Source organism: Enhydra lutris, unplaced genomic scaffold (assembly GCF_002288905.1).
Source record: "Enhydra lutris kenyoni isolate GAN:26980312 unplaced genomic scaffold, ASM228890v2 scaffoldscaffold2, whole genome shotgun sequence".
Classification (NCBI taxonomy): domain Eukaryota; kingdom Metazoa; phylum Chordata; class Mammalia; order Carnivora; family Mustelidae; genus Enhydra; species Enhydra lutris.
The window spans coordinates 42224137-42244041 of record NW_019154086.1 but is presented as its reverse complement, the minus strand read 5'-3'; the positions used below and the strand labels follow the sequence as shown (position 1 = coordinate 42244041).

The following is a 19905-nucleotide window of genomic DNA, read 5'->3' as shown; positions in this document are numbered from 1 at the left end:
AAATAATAAAATGAACCAAGGAAGCTCTGAGGCTCTGTGTGGTGGTCAAATGAATGTGCAGATCTGGTGGCAAAGTGAAGATCAGGAATCCAGTGACGACGAACTGAGATCAAACAGTATGTTTACTGTGATTTCTTTTTATTTCTAAACCAAGGGCAGTGGACCAGAATTTAGCAAATTTAAATTCTATTTCCAGCTCTACCACTGATTAGCTGACTGTTGTGCCCCTGGCTAACTCATTTAGTCTCTTGGCTCCTTCTTTTCCTTTTCCATGAAAGATGAATATGCAGAACAAGAGTGTTGGGGGAGGGGAGTGACCAGATAAAACGTCTTTTCAAGCCTAAGAACTTATTAGGTATGATACATAAATAGATACAATTATACAAAATAATTCCCTTTATACTTTCTTGAAGAAAGAGTAAAAGAAGAGTCTTTTCTCTTTGAACCATTAAGAAATGATCTATATTAATAAGGAACTAGATATGGGGTGATGCAAATTTCCACCTGATTCAAATACTGCTGAACATTATGAAATTATACATACTTTCCAGAGGCTCAAAATGCTGAAGGACGTGTATGTTGTCCAACTGTTGGGATAGAACAAAGAAATTAAGAAAAATAGAAATAACATAATTAAATCAAATCAGTGTTAGAAAAGAAGCTGATGAGATAGGTACAAGAATGTATTAATTGATACCAAGATATCTTTTTGAAATTGAATGGAATAAAAAAAGTTATCGAGTGAAATTAGTCTATCTGTATACCTGGTCAGCAGAGCTGTCCAGATGGGAATACCACTTTTCTCCAGTTCTATTTCAAAAGGTAACCAGTTGCAAAAAAAAAAAAAAAAAAGAAGATAAGGTTGCCTGGTACATCAACTGTATGGAAGAAAATCATCTTCCTGCTACAGCATCTAGAACAAGCTGTGTTGGCACAGATTGTTTCCAGCTCAGCCCCTACTCACTGATCTTGGACATGTCTGTCACTCACACTCACAGCCTGGAGGTGCTCAGGAAGTTCGGGACTGTTTAACATGGACCAGCCACAGAAGAAGCTTTTTCTCAGTGGCTTACAGAGAGCAAATTCGCCAGCCAGGGACCTCACACAGGAGTATCCAGTTTTATTTTCACAGGTACCTCTGGAAGATGTTCACACACTGATTTCCATTCACTTGAGCTACTAATGCCAGGGTCTTCCCTAGGTCCATACTTTAATAAGGAGAGGGTCCATAATGCTGGAAGCATGTGATTAGGATTAGGATAAAGGAGAGGAAACATTTTGGGATGGGATCTCTTAAAAAGGGTGTCGGGAACACCACTAGATACACTTCTGTTTTACCTTCACTTAGGAATCACTCTAAAGAAAATTTGATGGGCTCATTACCTGACATTCTTGAGAATATTCTAGCAGACAAGAATAAGCCTCTTTGAGGACAGAGTAATTGTATCTATATAATTTTAGATGATATAGATCATTTGTAATCCCTGAGCCCAGAATATTGTCTGAAATGTCATATTTCACCAAATATTCATTGAATACATTAACTAAAAAAGTACACGAATAATAAAGAAATAAAGAAAGTAATAAAGAAAGTAATAAAGAAAGTCAAAAATAGCTAGACATAAATATTTTGTGGTGTAACTGACTACAAGAGGGTATGGGGAAGATACAATCCTTCCTTCATTAAAAACGTTTTCTTACATGAAAATACAATCAGGTGAGGAGGTCTAAATATGTCTTATAAAATTCCAAAACTGGCCACTAAGGTGGTTTATAGTTCCTTTAAAAATCCAGAATGTTGAAATCTAGAACTCAAAGCAAAAATATTAAAAAAATATTCAAAAAAAATATGCTGATAAAAGCATCCACTGCTGAGCAAAATATTCTAACGAAAAAAGACCTGTTAATGCCAAAGAAGTTCATCCAATCAGACACTATGGCTACTATGACAAACAAACTGACAGAGTCACTGGCCAAGCCAGTACTCTAGAAATAATAGAATCCTACTACTTTGAACGCTCCAGGATCTTGACAGTCCTGATAATGATGCATGGAATCTACACCGGAGATTGCAAAAAGGCTAGGATAAGGAAAATGATAAAGCAAACGACTGGTTCTGTCTTCTGTTGGCATACAACGTGTTTCACCTAATAACATCCACAAGCTACCACCCATCGGATGGACCCTGTGTGCCCAAAATAGTAGGCACACTATAAAGCTTAGCTCTTGAGAAATTCTCCTAACAATCCAGTAAGGTATGTATCGCTAGTACTACTTTATTGTTGAGGAAACTGAAGCACCAACAGGTTATGAAAGTTACTGAAGTCTGCCGAGTGAGGAGGGAGTACAGCTAGAATTTAAAACCAAGTTTGTCTGCCTCCACGCCTATTGGTTTTGTTTCATTTTTCACTTTTTTTTTTAATTCAAAACATCCCTTAAAGAGAAAACAGAATTCATAAAATATCTTCATTTAACTCCCATTAAGAGTAAGAGAAGAAATTTAAAAACTAGGCAAATTAAGAAAACTGACAAGTCCCTCGCTTATAATGTATTTCAACATCTCCTTTTTCTAAAACCGAACATGATTCAATAGGTTCTAAGGGACTTCCAGAACTAGCTTCATCTTATTTTCATTAAGCAATCCTTTCGGAGTCTCTGACATGTGGTTTTCAGCAATACCATTTGGTACATGGATCTGACATACTGCCCCAGTTTCTGACCCAGATTTCCTGGTGCCTTCAGAATGTCTATATAAATGGAAAGTAAGAATCCACTGTGTTATGGGAAGGGGGTCCCTGGAAATTGGCCTGAAGCAAAGCCCTTGGTAGTTCTCCTCTTTTTATTTACATTTTATGTTGGAGGGTGGCAGGAGTGGTTAATGAAAAGTGTGTGTAATGAGAAAAAGGGATGGGCAGAGGCACTCAGTGACTCACAGTCTACTGTTCTGTTCTTCGTGTTGTTGTTCTTGGTGTTAACTCTTTTTTTTTTTTTTTTTTAAAGATTTTATTTATTTATTTGACAGACAGAGATCACAAGTAGGCAGAGAGGCAGGCAGAGAGAGAGAGGAAGGGAAGCAGGCTCCCTGCTGAGCAGAGAGCCCGATGCGGGGCTCGATCCCAGGACCCTGAGATCATGACCTGAGCCGAAGGCAGCGGCTTAACCCACTGAGCCACCCAGGCGCCCTGGTGTTAACTCTTTACTTCTATGCAACCGACACCTCAATGAGCATCTTCGATAGTTTCTCCTCTGTTCCTGTTATTTAAACTGCCTTCCACAGGACACCTTGCATATCTTAAAATTCAACATATATCCTTTAGACAGCCGTACCAATCCCTGCACTCATTTTCCCTTCACATTTCTAAAATCAGGACCACCACTCCTACGGTCTCACAAACAGGACCTCTGTCATCACCGACCCATCACCTTCATCCACTCTGTCCAGCTGTGGATCTCTTTCTGTCAGATCCCCAGTCATACTTCATCAGAAAATTATTTGGACTTGTGTGGAGTACCTGGGTTAAGTATTCCAGACCAGGAGGACAGTTCGGCATAAGAGCAGGGCCTGGCATCCATGTGATTGGAACAGGCTGATTTGGCATATGATATTTGCCAGGCTGGTACTGGATAGGATGGATACCAGCTGGTAGCTGGTATGAGGGGAAGGCACAGGGCTGCTGCGGGCTGTAGTATCCCACAGGCAAGCCTCCTGGGTAGCCTGCAGGTACAGGGATAGCTGGTCCAGGGGGTCCTGTATCCAAGAACAATGAAAGCGTTAGACACTATTAACACTACAACACATTGGAAGTTAGAATGACCTTTTACATGAAAAATGTATGTGTCACACAACATCCACTATAACATGACCCATTTTCTGAATGGTACCATGCACCAACAACGTACTAAGGAAAGGGCTTTACATATTAACTCATTTAATCCTCTGAAACCTTATTTCTGAAGGTTTGAAACATGGAATAACATGTTGGCTTCTCCGTATTAGGTTTCTCCCTTGGAGATAATAGTATACCCACCCACTGCACTAGGTTGTAGTGGGATCAGCACAAGACTTAGCAAACAATTAGCACTGTACACTGATGTCATTATATTCATGTTTATTGTTATTATTGTTTAAGGTCACAAAGACAGTAACTTCAAAGGGATGTTTTTAATGATGGCTATGAAATTCCAGACCAGTTTTATCACTCCAGAAAGAAAGCCCATACCCATTAGCAGTCATTTCCTATCTTCTTCCCTGGCCCCTGGAAACCACTGTCACTGCAGAGTTCCCTAACCTGGACATTTCCTATAAATGAAATCATGTAACATATAGCCTTTGTGCCTGGTTTCTTTGGTTTAGCATAATATTTTCAAGGTTCATCCGTGTTGTAGCAAGTACTAGTATCTCATTTCTTTTTATGGCTGAGTAATATTTCATTGCATGGACATATCATATCACATTTTATGTATCCATTTCTCAGTTGATGGGCATTTGGGTTGTTTCTACCTTTTTGCTATTATTTATAATAACACCGCTGTGAAATTAGTGTACCAGTTTTGGTGTGAACATAAGTTTTCAACTCTCGAGTACGTACTTAGGTATATAGTTTTTTTTTTTTTAAAGATTTTATTTATTTATTTGACAGACAGAGATCACAAGCAGGCAGAGAGGCAGGTAGAGAGAGAGGAGAAAGCAGGCTCCCCGCTGAGCACAGAGCCCAATGTGGGGCTCGATCCCAGGATCCTGAGATCATGACCAGAGCCAAAGGCAGAGGCTTAACCCACTGAGCCACCCGGGCGCCCCTCGAGTACGTACTTAGTAATGGAATTAGCCTTAATGTTTTAAGGGAATGCCAAATTGTTTTCCAGAGTGGCTTCTCTGTTTTACACTCCTACTGCTGAACTCATTTATGAGGGCTAGTTGTTTGTACGTGTGTGTATTCCTTAGGGTTTTCTACATATAAGATGATGTCATCTGCAAACAGAGATAGCTTTGCTTCTTCCTTTCCAATCTGGATGACTTTTATTACTTTTCCTTGCCAAATTTTCCCGGCTAAAACCTCTAGCACAATGTTGAACAGAAATGGCATGAAGAGATATCTTGTCTTGTTCTTGACTTTAGGGGGAATGCTTTTGGCTTTTGCTATTGAGAATGATGTTTTTCATAGATGCCTTTTATTAGGTTGAGGAAGTTCCCTCCTAATAGTTTGTTAAGTGTTCTGAATCATGTGGGATGTTTCACTTGGCCAAATACTTTTTCACTTGATCAAATATGATCAATAATATGATCATATGATTTTTGTACTAATCCCATTAATATGGTACATACATTGACTGATTTTCATATGATAAACAGACCTCTCACACTTGGGACAAACTGCACTTGGTCATGGTGTATAATTCCTGTTACATGTTGCTGGATTTGGTTACTACACTGCTAGTATTTTGTGAGCATTTTTGTCTCTGTATTTATAAGGAATATTGCTTTATAATTTTCATTTCTTGTGATGTCTTTGTCTGATTTTACTAGTAGGGTAATACTGGCCTCACAGAATGGGTTGGGAAGTAATTGTTCACTGTTCTTACATTTCTTATAAAGGGCTGGTATTAAAATCTTCATTAAGCACTTGGCAGAATTCACTGATGAAGCCATCCAGACCTGGGCTTTACTTTGTCAGAAATTTTTAAGTGACTAATTCAATCTCTTTGTTTGCTATATAGCTCTATTCAGAGTTTCTTCCTGGAGTCAGTTTCAGCTGTTTCAGTCAGTTTCAGCTGTTTGTGTTTTTCTAGGAATTTGTCTATTTCACCTAGGTTTTCCAGTTTGTTGGTATACAACTGTTTATTGTATTCTCTTGTGATACATTTTAATTTCTGTAAGCTTGTTAGTAATGTCTCCATTTTCACTCATGATTTTAATACATTGAGTCTATTTTTTTCTTGGTCAGTCTGGCTTAAGATTTCTCAATTTTGTTGACATTTTCAAAAACCAACTTTTGGTTTTGTCAGTTTGGCTTATTTCTTTTCTTTTCTCTATTTCATTTACTCCTACTTTAAATTCTGTTATTTCCTCCTACTTGCTTAGGATTTGACTTCTTTCTAAGGTGGAAAGTTGGGTTACTGATTTGCAGTCTTTCTTCTTTTTTAATGTGGGTGTTGATAGCTATAAATTTCTCTTTTGCTTCTTTTTAGATTTATTTATTTGTGAAAGTGAGGGGAGAGGCGGTGTGGGGGAGGGGAGAGAATCTTAAGCAGACTCCCTGGTGAGAGCAGAGCCTGAGTCGAGCTCACAGCCAACTGAGTCACCCAGATGCCCCTCTCTATGCTCTGTTTTAGCTGTATCCCATAAGCTTTGGTATACTGAGATTTTTATTTACCTCGAAAGTATTTTCCAATTTTTCTGTTGTGATTTCTTTCTGCCCTTTTGGTTATTTAAGGGTGGGTTAATTTCCTCAGATTTCCCAACTTTTCTTCTATTTTTATTGATTACTAATTGTATTCCATTGTGAAATATACCTGATTTTACTTGTTTTAAATTTATAAGACTTGTTTTATGGCTTAATCAGTAATCTATCTTGGAGAATGTCCTATGTGCACTTGAGAAGAAGGTGTATTCCGCTGTTGTTGGGTAGAGTGATCTGTGCGTGTCTATGTTTAGTTTGGTATTTGGAGTATGGTGTTGCTTACGGCTTCTATTTCCCTTTCGACCTTCTGCTTAGTTGTTCTATCCATTACTGTAAGTGGAATAATGCAATTTCCAATTCTTATTTACTTAATTGTCTATTTAACCACTGAATTCGGTATTATATATAATTGTTATGTCTTCTTGATGAATTGACACTTCTATTATTGTAAAATGTTCTTCATCTCTAATAACAATTTTTGCCTTAAGGTATATTTTGTCTGATGTAAGCATAGCTATTTCACTAATTCTTATCAACAACGAAGTTTGAGAAACATTATTCTAATATAGTGTTTTACAATCTGTACATACATTAGTGGTCTATGAAATCAATTTAATGATTCACAATTAAAACTTCTTAGAAGTTACTACAGTAGAATAAATAGAAAAAAAATCAAACTGTATTGCCCATATGCTGTTTACTCACTATGCTGAGTATTACTTGATGAAATATTACATTTAGTATATATATCATAAATATATATGAATATTGTTTTATATAAATATATACATACATATATATATTGTTCACTGTGGGTCATAGTAGATTGTCATTAAGAATGTTTAGGGGGTCATCTGGCTGGTTTAGTCAATACAGCACATGAATCTTGATCTTGGGGTTATGAGTTTGAGCCCTACACTGGGTGTAGAGTTTACTTTTAAAAAAAAAAAAAAGAAAGAAAAAAATTAAATAAAAAAAAGAAGTTTGAAAGTCAGGGACTTAAAGAGCCTTTTGTTTAGCCAATGTAAAAAAGAAAAGATCCTATTTTAAAATGGAAAAGATGGAGAAAAGGTCACAAAACTGTGATGCATAATCACACAGGAGTTTGTTTTCACCATGGTTGTAAACAGTTTTGTTGGAAACAAATCTTACCTAAATATAGGTTAAACTGAGTTTCTTTCTGAAAATTGCTATTTGTTTATAAAATTACTGTTTATAATGTGCGTATGTGCATGTATCTATGTTTTCTTATACTGGGATGTTGATCCAGAAGACAGCAAGGGGGGTCAAAAGCGGAGATTCACCTCCTGTCTAAGTAAGTGCGCGGAAGGGAGCAGCAGGGATGGCTGTAGCATGGGCTGTGATGCTGAAGCTCCAGAGAGGGGTCCTACTTCCTGAAGCAACCCAGGCTCTGGGCCTGCGGCTCCACAGACTGGGAATCTGGTCTCTTTTTATAATTGAAAAGCAATGCCACACAGCTGTGTAGGGCAGGGACTGACACTTCCTGACAAATGTGAACAGTCCAGCGGTGGCTGTTTTTTGAAAATGTCACTCCTGCAGAATGGAAAAAGACCTGAGACAGGGGGTAAGGTGGAGACAATGCTCTCTCTTAGAAAACCCAAAGAACTGGTTCCCAGACACCATGCAGAGCAGGAAGGAGCTCCTATTAAAGAAAGCTAGGTTTACTATATATGACAAAAAAGGTGAGAGTTAATACTTGCTGAGCTGTTAATATGTTTTAGGCACTGTTGTAACTACTTTACAGGTATTAAATCTTGTTAACTAAGTATCAAACTCATGTGGTAGGGACTATTATCATTATTATCCTTAACTTACAGTGGAAAAAACGGAGGCACAGGAGGATAAGTAACTTGCTAAAGAATCAATAGTATCAATATGTGACAGAGTCAGAATTAAAACTCAAGCATTCTGACTGTGGGGGCACGTTTAATTAAATTATGCTAATACTGCCTTTAGATCAGAGGCTAGGAACATCTAAAATAGGACTCTGTGGATGGTGTTGAAACTATAGACTAGAAGAGCAGCTCTAGCTGGCAACTCTTTTTGTAAGGCGTTAAGTTTTGTGTGCACACACACGCACGCGCACACACACACACACCTCTTATAGGATGTCACGGTACAGAAAAAATGGCTCAGCAGGTAGAAAGCTGGCTTTGGAAAGAGAAAGCAGTTACCAGCATACAGGTAAAGCAGTGGTCTGGGGTCGGCCAATGCTGAGGAAACCAGCCACTACCAGAAAGGGATATTCCCCAAGACTTCCAGAAGTTGTCTGGGATGAGAAATAAAGACAGACAGCACTTCCTTTAAGGCAAGTTGGACGGAGGGTCAGATTCCAGTGATTTGGGCATTAAAGGTAAGAGTGGCTTTTGACGCTCATGAAGTCTGGGACATTTTGGTTACTGGTTACATTTTGGTTTTCAAAATGTCACTCAGGAGCATATGAATTGTGGAACCCTTTCTTCTAATACTGTCTGAGAACAAGGACATGAAATAAATCAAACATCTGTCTATTTGGAAAACATTCCACAATGCCATTTCAAGGACCAGCTACTGTGTTTGATGCTAGACACAGAAAGATGTAGAAAGATATGTCTGAGGACATTCAGTTCTGCAGAAAATACACAGATTTTTTTTTTTTTTTAAGTGAATGGCTATCATGAGGCAAGTAACTCATGGGATCAGCGGTAGATTCATAGTGTGAGAAGAGATTAAAGAGGAAGGGTGCCCAACCCAGGCAGAGGAGGATGTTAGTGCTAACACATTAGACCCAGCCAGTGCCCCCACAACAGGCAAAGGTTTTACAGGGAGAGCAAGTGCTCAGTATTGCAAGCGGCAAGGCTATGTACTGAGATTTAGCAGACAGGCCAGAAAGGAAGATGGGGAGGGACTGAAGGTTAGGAAAGATCTATACTTTGTGCAAAGAGTAAACTGTATGCCAGTAAAATAGAAAGTGAAGCAACTGGACTTACACTTAGACCCTTTATGAATAAGGTTCAATTAGGAAAGTTAATTACAGGAGTAGAGATGGAAGGCAAGTTAATCTATAATGTAAGGAGTAGTAAGAGGAGCAATAAGAAGGAATATTGAAGAGAGGGTCCTGTCTCAGTAATAGACTGGATATGAGGAAAAATTCTCAAGTTCTGAGACAGATCCCTGAAACCTCCAGAGGAGGGAAAGAGTAGAGGGTATGTGTTCTGGTGCAACAGGCCAAAGTTGAATTGCAGACCAATGAATTTGACGTCCAGGGCCCTTCTGGGAGAAGTGGTCTATAGGCAGTTGGAAATGCAAGTTCAGAGCACAGGAAACTGATATGGGTGAGTGCTAATAGGTCCTTAAATGGTTAAAAGTAGTAAGTGATCTTACAAAGATCACTCAGGAGAGTGTGTGAAAGGTTAGATGAGTGAATAGGTGAACAGGGAGACAAGGCAGGGCAGGGGAGTGACTCAACCATGGGGAATACCAGTTCCTGAGGACAGAGGACATACAGGTCTTGATAGAGACTGAGTCAGGAGAGACTAAAGGAAACATAACAGTAACTAAAAACAATGTCAAATTAGAGCTACATGAGAAAAAACAAAAACAAAAAACCCTAATGTCCTTAGAAAAAAATGGAAGAAATTCCATGTTTCAGTTTGTCATGAAGAATATACTTCAGTTCCTTTAAGAACTGTGTTTAAGAGCACCCAAATTAGACTGGAAATCAGATATCCCTGCCCCCTTTTTCTGAACTATTAAAAACAATGCAACTAAAAGTCCTATAAATCATCTTAAAAATACTGTTTTATCACTTCAGTGAGTTGCTTAATTCTTAAAATATTAGCCACATGATTTTAAATATAAAAGTACCTCATGTAATAAAAATTGGGGATCATAAATTAGAAAATTATAATTTAGATTATGGGGTTATTCAGTATAGATTATATTTCTAAGAAAAATTATATATATGTTTATGTAATCAAATGATTTCAATTTCCTTCTTGTGCATTACAGGGCCACAACTGGCACCAATCATCATAAATAAATACATAGTTCAGCCACTAGGTGGCGATCATAGTGAATTTTTTGTTAAAGTTTTTTTTTTTTTTTTAAGATTTTATTTATTTATTTGACAGATAGAGATCACAGGTAGGCAGAGAGGTAGGCAGAGAGAGAGAGGAGGAAGCAGGCTCCCTGCTGAGCAGAGAGCCCGATGTGGGGCTCGATCCCAGGACCCTGGGACCATGACCTGAGCCAAAGGCAGAGGCTTTAACCCACTGAGCCACCCAGGCGCACCTGTTAAAGGTATTTCTAACTGAAAATTCAGTTCTATGCTCTGCACCATGATGTTTTTCAACTTATATAATAATTTGATTTGAATGATACGTCCTATGCTCTTGCTAATTTTTTGAAACGAGAGGAATAGACACTGTCCCAGACAAACAGAACATGACTTATAACCAATGTTCCTTAGAAACCTCTGTTCTAGGGGCGCCTGAGTGGCTCAGTGGGTTAGAGCCTCTGCCTTCGGCTCGGGTCATGATCCCAGGTCCTGGGATGGAGCCCCGTATCCGGCTCTCTGCTTAGCGGGGAACCTGCTTCCTCCTCTCCCTCCGGCCTGCCTCTCTGACTACTTGTAATCTCTGTCTATCAAATTAAAAAAAAAAAAAAAAAAAAGAAAAGAAACCTCTGTTCTAGGGACACCTGGGTGGCTCAGTTAGTTAAGCTAAGCGGCTGCCTCTGGCTCAGGTCATGATTCCAGAGTCCTAGGATCGAGCCCCATATCGGGCTCCCTGCTCAGTGGAGAGCCTGCTTCCACCCCCCCTGCCTGCTGCTCTGCTTACTTGTGCGTGTGCACGCTCTCTCTCTCTCTCTCTGTCAAATAAATAAATAAAATCTTTAAAAAAATTTTCTGGTCTAGTGGAATCTAGATTCTTGTATATAGGTGATCCATGAATATAAGATAGATTATGTGGATCATGTTGACAGTCACTGAAGTAAATTTAGAGAAATGGTCAAATACAGTGTAATTATAATTTAGGACTGTTAAGACCTTGGATTTAGCAGGAGTTGAGCCAATAATGAGGGGTTATATTGGACCAGAAATGCATATGTATGGGGAAAAGGGGGAAAGGAAGCCCTGCTGTTTTCAGAAAACACTGCAAAGGCAGAGGTTAACTGAGTTCTGAGGATCTTATGTCTAGAGCCAAAACAACATTTTTACCATTATCCTGTGAGTACTGGGGCTTTTTCTCCTCTTTCCAGACTAACTCATTGGTTTCCACCTCTAAATATACACTTAACTATCTATTTAGAGAAATGTTGCTACACCTTATCTATCATTTTCTAGGCCACTAAAATGTACTTGCAAACAACCCTGATTATTTCCTTCCTTACTTCAAAAGTCAGCGTATTTCTAATTTTAAAAAATTTTACACATTGCCTACTTTTTAAAAAGACGATAACTCAAATTTCCACTACCTTTGTGAGTATCCATTTCACTGCATCACCACCAGTAGTGCATTCAGACTTATAAAAATATTTGTATAACTCCTCAATCAGCACTCAAGGCCATTCACCTCCATTTCTCCCATGAATGTCTCCTACCAGACTTTCATGACCTTGGGCTTTTTTCTTCTTCTTTTTTTTTTTAGTTTAAATTCAATTAATTAACAGATAGTGTATTATTAGTTTCAGAGGTAGAGGTCAGTGATTCATCAGTCTTATATATTACCCACTGCCCAAAACATCACATGCCCTCCCCAATGTCCATCAATGAGTTACCCCTCATTCCCCCACCAAACCTGTGGTTTTGTGTATACAACTCCTTCTGCCAGGGGTGAGGGGTTGTTGGAGGGAAGGGGGCGGGGTGGGGGTGGTGCTTGAGGGGTAGAGAAGGGAAAAAATGAAACAAGATGGGATTGGGAGGGAGACAAACCATAAGAGACTCTTAATCTCAGGAAACCAACTGAGGGTTGCTGGGAAGTGGGGGAGAGGGATAGGGTGGTTGGGTGATGGACAGTGGGGAGGGGATGCGCTATGGTGAGTGCTGTGAAGTGTGTAAGCCTGATGATTCACAGACCTGTACCCCTGGGACAAATAATACATTATATGTTAATAAAAATAATCTTAAAAAATACAGTTTCTTCTGCCAGAAAGAAGTCCCTTCCTCCTTTTCTTTGAGTGAGAAACTCCTTATTAAGCTAGAAAAATCTGACTTCCTCAGTTATATCTTCTCTCAAATCCCTGGTGGAGTCAGTTACTGTCATGTTGGCCCTACAACATTCTTTTCATATTTTCATTATAGTGAAGAGAATGCCATCAGTGTTTGTTTAACTTCCTTCCTCAGTAGCCTACAAATATATTCTAATGGATTTCTAGTAAATTACTTGGCATCCTGGAGGCATTCAATATTTATTTACTAAATCATTCAATTACACTAACTTTTAAAAGCAAATTTTAACTATTAGTATGGTTTTCTGGAGAGGAGAAATAATCTTTCTGATTATTCAACCCACCTAGTATAAAATGGGAATTGTAGTCAGGAGGAGCATCAGGCCTTGGATCAGGAGATTTTATTTGATTCTCCGTTTCATCTGTAGGTTGTTCCGGGGCTGTGGGGACCACACCTTGGGAGGACAGGTAAAGGGACATAATTCACAATGGAAGTGATAATGTGATAAGAGAATATATTCATTTTTTTCTTATCAAGGAATATAAGTAATATGAAATACACATATTTTTAAAAGACCCATAATTCATCATGTATACGGGCTAATTATATTAACCTATTAATATATATTGATGAATTTTCAGGCTGAATATAGGCTTAAAAAAAAACTAAGCAATTATTTATATTGTGCTATGATCAAAGCAATACACTTTCATGCTAGTGGTTCAGATGACTTCATGCTGATTCCTACCTACATAAACTCCTGGCACATTTGCAAAAATTATTTTCCCCACTATATAATATGGAGAACATAGTCATATGTAGAGTGAATCTTATTTTTTCCCTAATCCTTTTTGTAAAATGACTGTCTTTAAATAAATTCAAAACATCACACAATAAATATGTAATGGCTTAAAACACAGTGGTGCCGGGGCACCTGGGTGACTCAGTCGTTAAGCGTATGCCTTCAGCTCAGGTCATGATCCCAGAGTCCTGGGATCAAGCCCCGCATCAGGCTCCCTGCTCAGTGGAAAGCCTGCTTCTCCCTCTCCCTCTCCCACTCCTCCTGCTTGTGCTCCCCCTCTCTCTGAGTCTCTGTCAAATAAATAAATAAAATATTTAAAACAAACAAACAAAGAAAAACTCAGTGGTGCCACAAAGAACTCAGTTAGAGGCAGTTTAATCTAGCTCTCCAGTGAAAGTGATCTCGGTCACTGTAATTGCTGCAAGAAAGGGACTGAACTCACTTTGCATGATGCTATCTCGCCCCCTTGTTGAGATCAGAGACATGTCTCCGTGTACTCACTAGAAGGAAAAATTCTGATTCTCTTAACTGATTTTTATCTCTGAAAAACACAGATCCCACAAATGTGGTGTTTCTCTCCTATCATCTCTTGCACTGCTTGAAAATGCAAGACCTGATTCTGACCCTTCTCTCAGTGAGCAGGCTGTCATCACAGGCTTCTTACTACTCCTGTCCCTCTTTGCAAACTTACTTTCTTACTTTTTCCTCTATTTAATTCTCCCCACATACTTTAGAGATCTTTTAGTACATATGTGCCAATATAATTCCCTTTTAATCCTTTTCCGTTAAAGATAGAAATGTTCATATATATAAATAAATACATATATGGCTTCTCAAATGCTAAACAATAAAAAATAACTTCAAAAGGAAATAAAACTCCAATTTTTACAGAAAATATCACAAAATTCATAAATAAAGCCTACTGAAATTTATTAATAAAATCTTACCTGACATTTTGGAGAATTCCACCTAGTCCTGAAAAATAAAACATTTTAATACCTCGAGATAGATATATATGGTTACTATTATTACTTAGTGATACATGTAAGATTCTGTAACCTTTTTAGCTGCTAGTTGCCTTTCATTCATTCCTTCATTATGTCAATAAATACTTACTGAGCACTTATTAGGTATCAGGCACCAACACAGATGTTGAAAATACAGTAATAAACCAGAAAAGTGCCCATCAAGCTGGAGATTTTAATTTAGAGGCATGAGATTAAAAACACATTAACAAATATTTAAGATTAAATCTACATTCTACAGTTATAAAGGAAACAAAGTGAAAAGTTGAGGAAAGACATGGATGGGGTCCAGGAGGCTCAGGGAAAGCCTCTCTGGGTCATAAACTTTGAGCTGTTTGAACCAGGAGAGGAGGCACTATACTACAGATGCAGGAAGGGAGTTCTAGGAAAACGGGTAATATGTGCAAAGGTCCTGAGATGGCACTGAGCTTGGGGTACTCAAGGGTGAGGAAAAGGTCAGATGTGACTGGGACCCATAGACGGAGGAGAAGAGAGTGAAGAGATGGAGATAATTGATCATACCTGAAGACCGAGGCAAAATGTCTGGGATTGGCTGTAATTGCAGCTGGGCAGTCTTCGGAGGACTTGAATCAGTGGGGAGATGAGAGCTGAGTTATACTTTCTCTTGAGGGGGCACAAGTGGAAGTACACAGTGAGGATGGGATGGCAGCCGTAATCCCGGTGAGACCGAAGCTGGCTTAGACTGGGGAGGTCCCCCTGGAGAGGTCCCGGTGTGGTCAGGAGCAGAAGCTACAGGAGCTGCCGATGGACTGAGGGAAAGAGAGGAGTCAAGGATGAGGGTCGGGTTTTCAGGCCAGTGTATTGGAGTTGATGATAGTGCTGGAGAGGAAGATGGTGGGGAAATGGTAGGGACTGGGGAGGTGGGAATCAAAAGCTCAAACTAGGCATGTTTTATTTAAGAAGAGGCCAGAAGAAGTATATTTTATTTTATTTAAATAGACAGTATATATACGTAAATATTATGAGTGTAACTCAAGAGAAGTAAACCAGAGGTTGAGATGAGATTTGAAACAAGGGGTGGGGGAGAGATTTCATGATTTCATTCAAGACTGAAAAAAAAAGTTATTATCGAGAAAGGAATTTTAGGATTTCTGAGTTCTGGATGATAACAATGAGCAACATCAACAAAGGCTATAATTTAGTGGATGCTTATCTAATGTCAGGCAACAGGCTGAATGCTTTCCATACCTTAAATTACATTCTCTCTCTCATATATAAATAGCCAAGCTTGCTAAAATCAAGTAATTCTAAATTCAAAGTTTCTTCCAGATTTTCTTTCCACTGTGTCATCCTGCTTATCAGATCACAAAATAGGGTCACTTGTGTAGTCTGAGCGAGTAGAAAGTCACCAATATAGATGAGGTGTGTCAAAGAAACTTCAGATTACCATATAAGATAATAGTCAATATGGATACTGAGTTGACTCAATGACCACCACCACGACATAAGCCAGTATGTAGATTTCCAGCTAAAATGACTGTCTTGCCAAGCACCGATCAGAACCCCACCAATCTGGCAACATTTCCACTCATTTCTGGAACTAGAGCTAGTTCTACAAAGTCCTATGTGTCTTAAAGGTTAAAAAAGTATTCTGGGGTGGGAGTGCTCCTGGGTGGCTCAGATGGTTAACCCTCTGCCTTGGGCTCACGTCATGACCTCCAAGTTTGAGATGGAGCCCCATGTCGGGCTCCCTGCTCAGTGGGGAGTCTGCTTCTCCCTCTCCCTCTGCTTGTGTTCTCTCTGTCTCTCTCTCTCTGAAATGAATGAATAAAATCTTAAAAAACAAAAAAAGTATTCTGGGGCACATCAAAAAGTTGGATCAAACTGCAAGTCAATCAAAGGAGTAGTACAAGGAATGGATCCTACTCCTTCAAGATGGTAATCTCTGGTGTTTAGAAATGAATGTTTCTAGAACCTTAAATCCTGGACACTCTTAGGAATACACCCTCAAGTGACTCTTGTACATGTATACAGAAGATACGCCGACACACTGTTCATATTAAAAGACTCCAGGAAACAAACTGAGGGTTACAGAAGGGAGGGGGATGGGGAAGGGTTGGGGTAAATGGGTGATGGGTATTAAGAAGGGCACATGTTGTGATGAGCACTGGGTGTTACATGCTACTGATGAATTGTTGAACACTACAGCAAAAACCTATGATGTATTATATACTGACTAACTGAACATAATTAAAAACATTTTAAAAAATTAAAAAAAAAAGAAACTAAAAATATTCCCAATGTCCATCAATGGTACATTGAATAGGTACATACCTATGATGCCAGTGAATACCGTAGTGAAAACAAATTATAGCCATGCACATCAAGAGAGATGAATCTCAAAATTACAACACTAAACAAAAAGGTAAAAACAAGTCATTGGAGAACACATATTATCCTTTAAGAATGTCCAAATGCAGGAAAATGAAATAGAACATTTTTTTCTGATATATACATGGGGGAAACTTTTAAAAAAATTAGGGAATAACACAAAATTCAGGAAAATGGGTACATGTGGAGATAGGGTGTGGGGCAAGTGTTTTGTCATGGCCCACAAGAGCTTGAAGTTTCTCCTAATGTATAGTTTACAGGGTGGTGGGTTCTCACTAGTCTTTAAAAGGTACATATATGTTAAAGATGCATATTTATGTGCCTGACATGATTTCACGATACAAAAGAACTGTTTGACAATTCCATGTTATGTATAACTTTCTGACTAATAAATATCTGTTATTCTTCTCTACATTAATCCTGGGAACAATGAAGAAACCATGATGGAAACTAGTTAGAACAGATGATCCAGTGTCTTCTTGAAGAGGAAATTTTCCACCCATGCGCCCATCCTCTACTCAACTATCTACAGTGGCAAATGGTAGAGTATAATGCAAAAGTGGCACATGTGAACAACTGCTTTATTTAGGGAAAGATTATAGGTTTGAATATTTTTATGTTCAAGGTAAACACTTGAAGAAGTACAGATTTCTGGACCCTAAATGTGAGGTAGTACATCTGGGGTCCACGCCTGGAAATCTGTACTTTCAATATAACCCGTGTTCAGGCATGTTTGAGGCTGATCTCATGTAGAGAAAAATAACAGTCCTCAACCACGCCAGGCAAAGCTTTTCAAATCTGATTTAAGTGATTGAGTAACAACTCGAAAAAATATACCAAACTTTAAATTTAAAAAAATTATAAAAATGTTTTAAAAAGCAATTAACATCAAAGTAAAATATACCTACACATTGCCACACAGGCTGCAGGTGTTTGCAGGATTTGTTTCCCTCCCCCTCTCCTTTGAGGTAATGGTTTCTTTTCCTTTCCCACCTCAAATTCTCTTCCCTTGGTTATAAAATTTTACCATATAGTTTTATCCAAAACGTTACATAAGGCAGGATAATTTCCAGCTGGTACAAGCATGAATGTTGTAACTTAATCCTCCCTTAGAATCCAGTAGATTGTTTTCAGATTTCCCAATCATTCAGCAAGGACAGAAAGTGCCATAGGTTGAAAAGGGACTGGGTTTTGGCTTTACAACAGATGGAATTCAGATTAGAAAACTGAACTGAGTCTCCACAACAAGTTAGCATGGTATGGTTCCAAGAGCTCTTAATTTCAAAAGTCTTCTGCATTTTTAGGGCTTAAGCTGCACAGGGGAATCTAAGCCAACTGGAACCTAATAAAGAGGGAAAGGAGACATGGGCTGGAGAGGATGAGGTTGGTGAAGCTGTGGTCTGCTGCTTGGCAAGGCAGCCCCAACGCCGTAAACTGCATTCCACAGCAAGAGAGCATTTACATGGGACACCCCTGGCTGCTTCCAACCTTGCAGCTGTGCTGTATCTTGCTCTTCAATTCCACTCCTGTAAACAGTGACATGCTAGCAAAGTTCAGTGAAACCAGACTCTGGAGCCACACCATGGATATTTGAAACTTCAATCACAAAACTGAGAATGGTCAGTTTTTTGCAGTTGAGTATTTACTGGAATGTGTCCTGGCCTCTTGGCAAGGGGGCTTTTGGACATGTGATAATCTTGAAATTCTCTAGGCAGAAGTCTTGGAGATCTGCATTTGCAAACTAAAACCTTGGGCTTTGCCTGTTTCCAGTGCCTTCCAACAGTGAGAGGACAGAAAAGAAAGCAGGAGGTCACTGTACAATTCCTCTGCTTCTGACCAAGGGCAGGAAAAACAGCTAGGTCCTGTAAAGTCCTAGTCCATCTACCACAACTGGCCATTTGGGTTTAACATGGAACTGCTAGGAGATGATATCCTTTGTACAGAAGGTGGAATACTTGGAGGAGGGCAGACTTGGTGGCTGGTAGGTGATGTATGCCAGCACACTTCAGGTAGTATGAACAGTGGCTCAGATACACGGTCCCAGGTATCCCTAATGGCTGTGTGACTTGGGAGTGACTGTTCTGCTACTGGGTTATCTGTTGTGTCATGGGCAGCATAATTCACATTCTGGATCATGACAGACCACAGGACAACATACTTTACATACTTCACAGAACTGTTGTAAAGATTGACATGGTACACTCAGCACTTTCATTTTTTAAAATTTTAATTTAATTTTATTTTAAAGAATTTATTTTATTTATTTGGCAGAGAGAGAGAGAGAAAGCACAAGCAGGCAGAGTGGCAGGCAGAGGCAGAGGGAGAAGCAGACTCACTGCTTCTCTTTGAGCAGAGAGCCCAAAGTGGGCCTTGATCCCAAGACTCCGGGATCATGACCTGAGCCAAAGGCAGACGCTTAACTGACTGAGCCACCCAGGCACCCCCAAACCCCCATAGCACTTTTAAAACAGCGCCTGGCACACAGCAAAACCTGAACAAGCACGCACTATTACTATAATTTCACTAGGTAAAATAAACCAGCTGGAGAAGAGACCAAGAATAAATGTCTGTCTTCAAGTGTCGCATAAAAAAGAGCTATTTGCCGTTCAGCCATTTAACAGTCATCACTAAGCATCCCTGTGAAGACTTCATCCTGGGTTTCAAGCTGACATCAATAACTCCTCATTGTCTACCAGCGGTGAGTATCGTTCTAGCAGACATGATTTTAGAAGTGCTGTTGGTAATGAGTTTTAAACTGGAAAGAAATAGGAGAAAGAAAATGGAGGCATTGCTGGAGGGCTTTTTCCTATTCATAGCTAAATGAAAGACACATGAGTTAGAGCACTTCTTACATGTCTACAGGATTTGCTTTTAGATTTTAGTAGGAGTGATAATAATTATGTTATTCAGATGAATGGATTTATCTAGTAATGGACTTTAAAAATTGCAGACAATTATAGCTACATTAAAGATACCTCCTAAAAATTACAATATTCATTACCTCGCCAAGATATAAATATTGAGGTTTTTTTTTAAATTATCCTGCATTATGAAACATTGAGTACTTATATTAGTGTAGTACTTCATGGCATATATTCAAATGAGATAATATATAGGTAATATTACATTCGGTTTATTTGAAAGCCTTGATGAAAC

General features: G+C 38.9%; 1 protein-coding gene across 1 annotated transcript in view; it reads right to left on the bottom strand.

Annotated features, from left to right (window-relative positions):
* The window catches only part of LOC111149575 (phospholipid scramblase 4), a 45286-nt gene that overhangs the window by 7113 nt on the left and 18268 nt on the right, over window positions 1-19905 (bottom strand). The window contains exons 2-6 of the mRNA XM_022506691.1: window positions 14920-15167; window positions 14320-14347; window positions 12914-13024; window positions 3513-3748; window positions 545-587 (exon numbers count right to left, since the gene is read on the bottom strand). Of these exons, the coding sequence (XP_022362399.1) occupies window positions 545-587; window positions 3513-3748; window positions 12914-13024; window positions 14320-14326 (397 nt within the window). The 5' untranslated portion in view covers window positions 14327-14347; window positions 14920-15167. The remainder of the gene's footprint in view (window positions 1-544; window positions 588-3512; window positions 3749-12913; window positions 13025-14319; window positions 14348-14919; window positions 15168-19905) is intronic.